At 43.7% G+C, this 7,337-nt stretch overlaps 1 protein-coding gene across 1 annotated transcript; it reads right to left on the bottom strand.

Moving 5' to 3' along the window:
* Positions 1-1,432: 1,432 nt before the first annotated feature.
* Positions 1,433-5,824, bottom strand: LOC147697262 (transmembrane protein 250-like). The gene is made up of 2 exons (XM_086933321.1): positions 5,579-5,824; positions 1,433-2,000 (listed from the first exon to the last, which is right to left on the bottom strand). Exons 1-2 carry the CDS (start codon positions 5,642-5,644, stop codon positions 1,632-1,634), a joined length of 435 nt encoding a protein of 144 aa, XP_086789447.1. The 5' UTR covers positions 5,645-5,824; the 3' UTR covers positions 1,433-1,631.
* Positions 5,825-7,337: the final 1,513 nt, after the last annotated feature.

The raw sequence follows: 7,337 nt of genomic DNA, 5'->3' as shown, positions 1-7,337 counted from the left end.
ACATGGAGAATTTAAAGGATGGACATACCCAGCATTGCAATAACATGTTTCTTTTATTAGTTCAAATCTTGTGACCTACATATTTTGTGTGGCTTTTGCAGAGTTCTCAGGTTGCCTTAAGGCTGGTAGGAGTTGCTTATCCAATCCTGTCGTTCACGCCTTTTAGCCTAAAAGGTTCCTTTCGCACATGGCGGGTGCTGTGAGCAGAAGAGTCCCTATTGAGGTAGTCGAGCCAGCATTAAAAATATTTGTATTTTTTCCTTTCCTCTTTCTCTATGGAATGTGTTTTCTTAACAATCATTTTAATGTGATATTTAATCATGGTTGCTCATTTTATGGGACGGACATACATTTTATTATTGTATGGTCATATACTGTTATGGTTTTTATTAACTAAAACACTACAGGAACTGGAACAATACAGAAACTTGGAAACTTGGCATTTATAATGGAAATGGCAAACTTGAAAATACTAGCATACAAGAATGAAAGCAGAATTAAATATACAGCTCACGGCTGAAATGGAAAAAAAACCTATAAGCTCTGATGTTATAATAACCTCTATTTACCGCCTTTAACCAAACCATCATCACTTCCCCTGCTTATCAATAAAGAAATACTCCTACACTCAAAGCCTGTACACGCCCCTTGTTCTTTAGTCCGATCTACCATGCCCTATGACCGTGATAAATCACGTTTGTGGAAACTTCCATGAAGTGGCAAGACAGTGAGCCCTAATATATGGGAGCCTTGCAGGACCATGCCTTCAAAATCACGAGTACTGGGCACAATACTGGGTAGGCACAGTAGGTTTTGTCAGAGAGTAATTGCACATGTACGCTCATCCCATGTATTGGCATGTGGGCGCTACGCCTGATGCCAATAGTTTCAAGGAGTCATATGTCTGTTCTTCCAGAAGCTTCTTCCAACCCATATGATATCCACCATCAAGCACTCTAACTTATGGTGCAGAAACTTAGAGAAGAGACACGGGGTGCCCTGCAAAGAATAGGGGCACACCTGTAAAAAATCCACACCCCAGGAAGCCCGGTGTAGTTAAAAATATAAAGTATTCTGTAGGTCCCACGAGGATCCCGCCCTTGTAGACTCATCAGGTCTAGATCATATGCAGATATCTAAGAATATCCATTTTACACCTAAGGACCAAGGAGCTTAATTACTAGCCCCTTGCGCCACCGGTGCGTCACTTTTTCCCATGTTAAAAGTGACGCACAAGCGGTGCAACGGGATTGTAAGTAAGCCACTAAGTCTAAAACTTTACTGATCTGCTCAATGTGCTCAAGGTGATCAATATACCATCTGCAAATATTGAAATGATACAAATCACCTTTATTCAGACATGTCATTGGTCTACAACATTCAAAGCTTCTCTCTCTCTTCTCATCAATTCCCTCATTACAAAGATGTTTCAAGTTTATAGGATTATAATCGTGTTTGATGTCTATATTTCGGAACCGCATTTGAAAGATGGTCATCTGTATTACTGGCACGTTGTATGCATCAAATGCTATGTTTTAAGTGCAAGTATCAAACAAATAAATACAGATTTAAGTGTTAAAAGCAAATTGAACTTTTTAAAATTAAGTTTTGTTTACATGCGGTAACCTTAATTACATATCTACAATAACCATGAAACACCACCCGAGCCCACCCACTAGCAGCATGGTCACTTGGATTCCATAAATAAGCAGCTCATTCAGGAGGGCAAAATCTACTCGCCGATGACCTAACAGCAAGAGGTTGACAGACAATTTATATTGGAACCAGAGAAATACTCTCATCCCCAGGTACTGAAGGCAAAACAAGATGGGAAGGGCCACCCACAGTATCGAGGTGAACAGACTGCAGCTGAAGTACAGGAGGAAACGTATAAACCCATAAATCCATCGGGCCTTTAGGTAGATGTCAAAGTTGCTGTACTTGGTACGCACAAGGTTAGTCATCCTTATTGGACTATAGGCGGCATGTAGACATGTAGTCAATTTCACTTCTGCCTGGATTTTCAAAAATTGCAGAGAAGCTGGTTAACCGCCAGCTCTCTCACCATCTTGAGTCTAACCACCTGCTAGGAGACACCCAGACTGGTTTCCGTCCCGGCCATGGAACAGACACTGCCTTGCTGGCAGTAGTGCAGGAGGCAAGGAGCACTCTAGATACAGGAGGGTCAGTGGCAGTGATCCTCCTGGACTTGAGTGCTGCCTTTGACACTGTGAGTCACCAAGTGCTCCTCCAACGTCTGTCAGAGGTAGGTGTCTCAGGGACGGCCCTGAAATGGTTGGGATCTTTTCTCTCTGACCGTTTCTACCAAGTCTGGGAAGGGTCAGAGCAATCTGCCCTAATCCCTCGTCAATGTGGAGTCCCGCAGGGCTCATCGCTGAGCCCTGCCTTATTTAATATATATATGACTCCACTTGAAAGAGTGGTCGCCCCTTCAGGGGTGAAGATCATCAGCTATGCTGATGATACTCAGCTGGTGGTGGGCCTCACTCAGCTGGCAGAACAACCTGAGGTTTTACACGATTGCCTCGCCAATGTTTATCGTTGGATGTCTATCTCTGCCTTAAAGCTCAATGGAGGTAAAACCGAGCTGATGCTCCTGGGCAATTCCAGTCCCTCCATTATTGCGACCTGTTGGCCCCGGTCTCTTGGTGACCTCGCCAATAACTGAAGAGGATTGGGTAAGATTCCTTAAAAAGACCCTATTTGCTGAATCAGAATTCAGCCCCAAGGAGAACAATCAAATATTGCAGACCGAAAGAGGGCAAGAAATGGATCTGGTAAAAGTCTTCTTAGAAATCGAAGTAGCCAATCTAATAAAGAAACAAAAGGATGGAGCACCGGGACCCAACGGAATACCATTTGCACTTTATAAGGAGGACCCGGCTCTATGGGCTACTTACCTGACAAAGGTGTTTAATGAAGTTGTCGAAACAAGGCAAATACCGGAATCCTGGAGAGGATCATTAATATCTCCCGTTTACAAGAAGGGTAATTGGCAACTACCAGAAAATTATCGCTTGATCACACTCCAAGACACGGATGCAAAGCTATTTGCGGGTCTTCTACTAGCAACTCTGTCAGATTGGGTTAAAGAAAAGCTAATATTACCCCCAAACCAAACCGGATTCATTAAAGGTTTAGGTACTGCAACAAATATTTTAATTCTATCAGTTTTAACGGATAAGGCACTTTTATGTAAACAGTCCCTCTATTTTTGTTTCATCGATTTTAAATCGGCATTTGATCTTGTAAACAGGTCTCTTCTATGGAAAAAACTTGAAGATTATGGAATCCCGGGCTCACTACTGAACCTTATTCAATTACTGTATTCCGAAAACTGGGTCAGGGTGAGGATCGGTGATGGGCGAACCTTATCCGGTAAAATATTGGTGACGCGTGGCCTTAAGCAGGGTTGCGTCCTTGCTCCATTACTTTTTAACTTATTTTTAGCTGACCTCACCAATGCACTAAACGAAGTGAACTCACATCCACCAAGGCTGGCAGGAACACAATTATCAAATTTGTTGTATGCAGATGACGTGGTGTTGTTGAGTCAGACAAAAGTAGGACTGCAAAGACTAATGAATCGAACACTTAGTTATGCAAAGGATAATCAAATGGTAATAAATGAGGCAAAGACAAAAGTAATGGTGGTCACAAGGAAGAGAAGACAAAAAAACAAATGGATGCTGGGACAAACTCAGCTAGAGCAAGTTGATAACTACCGATATCTCGGCGTTCTATTTAATGAGAATGGAAATTTTCTCCCCCAGAGGAAAGATATCACTAGAAAAGCAAATAGCTTGATTGCGGCTTTTAGAACCATACAAAAGAAACTAACTGCCTTGACATACGGTCCTTTACTAAAAATCATAACTGCTAAACCATTACCGACCTTAACATACGGTGCTGAAGCCCTAAATGGTAAGGATGCGGACTTAATTAACAACGCAGTGGCAAAAACATACAAAATACTATTCCAGCTACCATGCAATGCCTCACAGGCACAAGTAAGGCTCGAGTTTGGGATAAACAATCAACAATACGCCCGTCAAGGCCAAATTTTGAAAGTCTGGAACCGTGTAAAAAATGACCAGGATAATCAATTGTCCCGAGCCTTATGGCAAGAAGTAAGAGACAATCGTAAACTTCAAGCCTGGGCTTATCTAAATAAAGCAAAAGAAGAATTTGGAATAACAGCAATTTGGGAAAATACAATCACCCAGGAAAGCTTTAAAAAAACAATTAATAAATTGGTTACTCATTTATCGCTGCTAAAAGACAAAGAATTATTGGTAAAAAGGAAGCATGCATGGCCAATTATAAACGAATATAAAAAAAAGCAAGTCCAAAAATACCTTGAAACTCCATGGTCCCACCAAAGTAAGCGATCATTTATAAGTGTACGCTTTGGACTCTGGCCAGGCTTGTGCCATCTTCCACCATGGAAGGCCATTGAGGGCAATATGACATGTAGGCTATGTAAACTGGGACAAGAAGATATTCTGCACTTGGTATGTCTTTGTTCTGCAATGGATACAGAAAGGAAAGCAATCCTCAGGAGGTTATTTTATGCCCGAGGTATAAGGACTTGTAGACAAGCAGTAATGGCTTGTCTAAACCCGAAAGATCTACCAATGAACTCTGCTTTTGTAAATTTTTTATCGGTGATCGGGAAAAATCTTAAAGAAAATTTTAATTAGATTTCGTTTTTATGAAATGCATGACGTTTTTAAAAATCTGATTACTCAAAGATATTTTAAATATATATCTGTTTTGTAAGATTTTAATTAATCAAACAAATAAACATGAATTGAATTGAATTGAATTGGTGACCCACCATCCCCCAAGAAGGAGATCAAGTCCTTGGGAGTATGGTTGGAAGAAGATCTGTCCTTTAGGACTCATGCCAGGAAGACCGCAGGGGTTTGCTTTGGCTTATTGAAATCAGCCCGAAAGGTGCTACCTTTGCTTCCTGATCCAGCAAGGAAGCTGTTGATACGTGGCCTAATTCTATCGAGGCTCGATTAAAGGAATGCGCTGTTTCTCGGTGCCCCCGAAGCGACCTTTAAAACCCTCCAACAGGTGCAAAACGCAGCTGCGAGAATCCTTATGGATGTTCCCAGAAGGCAGTCTGCTGCTCCGGTCCTCAAAGCGCTTCACTGGCTCCCCGTAAAGGAGCGGGTGAAATTTAAAGCGCTATGTACAGCCCACAAAATTTTACATGGCAAAGGCCCCCCTATCCTTGCTAATATGGCCCGTCCCTACAAACCCCCACGTCTGCTGCGCTCGGACCAAAAACACTTTTTGCAGTCAGCGAGAGTAAGAAGAGCTCGTTCTGGGGGCAGGCGTTTCTCTGTGCAGGTGGCGTCTCTTTGGAACTCTCTGCCCCTCAGGATTCGCTCAGAGCCCAAGATCCTGCCATTTAGGAAACTTCTTAAGACCCATTTGTTTCCACAGTAGTGATTAGCTGAGTCTCTCCTTCTGGTCTGTTGCGCCGGGACGCCCCTGGGTAAGCTGAGCGCATTATAAATTTCATATTATTATTATTATTAGTGTGGGGGCCATGGAACGAACGAACTCGACGAGGAATGGGGATGACAGGCATCGGGCACCCCACCATTCACAGACTCCCAAGGGATGGTGTGCTGTGATCATAGCAGATGTTATCCCTCAACACGAAATGGATCCAAAGAGCATTGTAGGGTAGTAACAGCTTGAAGTCCCGGAGAAGATCCTACCTCCTTGACTTTGAACCAGACGCCCGCGCTCCCCTCACCCGGAGGCGGGCGAAAGAGGACGCCCCGGCCCTAGGCAAGCAACGGTGTGGATTGGGCTGTCCATGGCTCGTCCCTGTGGGTACCCACCTCCAAGGGGCGGGGCCCAGGCGCAGCCTCCCACGCACTCACCAGATAGCATTCCATATCTGAGTACTCCATCCTGTTGGGTTAGTTACTGGTGGTCCGGTATGGCTCTCTATACTCTATAACCGAAGTAAATAGTGACGAGAAGAACGGACAACCTGGCCGAGTGCCCTTCTTCAGCACCCAATCTTCTGATACCTAACCTTCTGCTTTCATTCTAACCATGTGAGTGCTGTAGTTTTACTCCTAACACGAAATATAGCCCAAAGATTCAAATAACTTAGGAGTAAACCCCTCATGGCACACCCCAGCCAAACTAGATTGGAAACAGCGCTGGGAACGCTCAGCACCGTCAAAAAGTGAGATGGATTGTGGAAAAGCACCACTAAACTACACAAAAGCATCACAGAGAGCACATACAAAATAATGTTTCATTGGTACCTAACACTGCTCTGACTTTACAAACTTGTCGGCACAGTCCCCATCACATGCAGGTGCTATACCCAGGAAGAAGATGATTGCCTGCACATCTGGTGGTGGTGCATTACCATCCAAACAGTTTGGAAGGAGATCCTAGGTGTCATAAAAACCACCCTCGACCATCCCATCCTGGCAGACTCACCCACACTACTCTTGGGCTTACATCCTACCCAATTAGAGGACATGACTGGCTCAAACTGGATATCCCATGGCTATATGATGGGATAACAAAACAACTCATTGCTCTATTCTAGTGGTAAAAAAAGACCTCCTCATAGCGCTGTGGTTCAATAGATTATATCACATCTTGGTGATGGACTAATCTCCCACTCACTGACCTTCACTGACAAGAGGTTCACCCTAATCTGGCGCCTCTCATAGACTACATTTCCAGATTGGAATATCTGTGCTGCTCACCACCTCGCCTGCATGTCCTAGAACTCTTTGAGTAATCGCATCCGGCCGCCCTGTGGGCTCCCTTCTGTTAACCGATAGCCCAGTCACAACTCTTATGATACCCACCGGCCTATTCCTATCTCACAGGCTTGTCAAGCTACTTTCCTCCCTCTTCCTAGTGCCCGAGGGTCTCCCTTGGCCCGCCGTCCTCCTCTCCCTTCCCCATTGTGGGCGAGGGGCGGGTGGATGGGGTCTTTTCCCCCTTTTTTCATCCTCGACACTCTACAGATACTCACATCCACACAAGCTCTCCCTTTACTTTCTTTTCCCTCTGTTAGGAAATATCTAATTATATGCAATGCCAGAGTAGCTATGGAGGTATCACACATGCTCCTCCGCTATTATAATACATGTTTGTGTTAACGGCTATGATGCTGAGTATTCATACAAAATCTTGTGTTCACCTCTTCTATTTATTAGTATGTTTAGTATCCCCATTGCAACTTTTGGAAAATGTAATAAACAGATTAGAATTAAAAAAAAATTACTTAGTGCTTGATTATGAGTTTGGTGGTC

This window comes from Lissotriton vulgaris, chromosome 8 (assembly GCF_964263255.1).
Source record: "Lissotriton vulgaris chromosome 8, aLisVul1.2, whole genome shotgun sequence".
Taxonomy (NCBI): Eukaryota; Metazoa; Chordata; class Amphibia; order Caudata; family Salamandridae; genus Lissotriton; species Lissotriton vulgaris.
The sequence above is the reverse complement of the archived record's forward strand: the minus strand, read 5'-3'. Positions and strand labels throughout refer to the sequence as shown.

Excerpts from the sequence above, each read along its gene's own strand:
- LOC147697262 (XM_086933321.1), bottom strand. The coding sequence starts at position 5,644 with ATGGTGGGGTGCCCGATGCCTGTCATCCCCATTCCTCGTCGAGTTCGT. Across the intron at positions 2,001-5,578 it reads GTTCGTTCCATGGCCCCCAC|ACTACATGTCTACATGCCGC; the intron begins ACTAATAATAAT and ends GAAGTGAAATTG.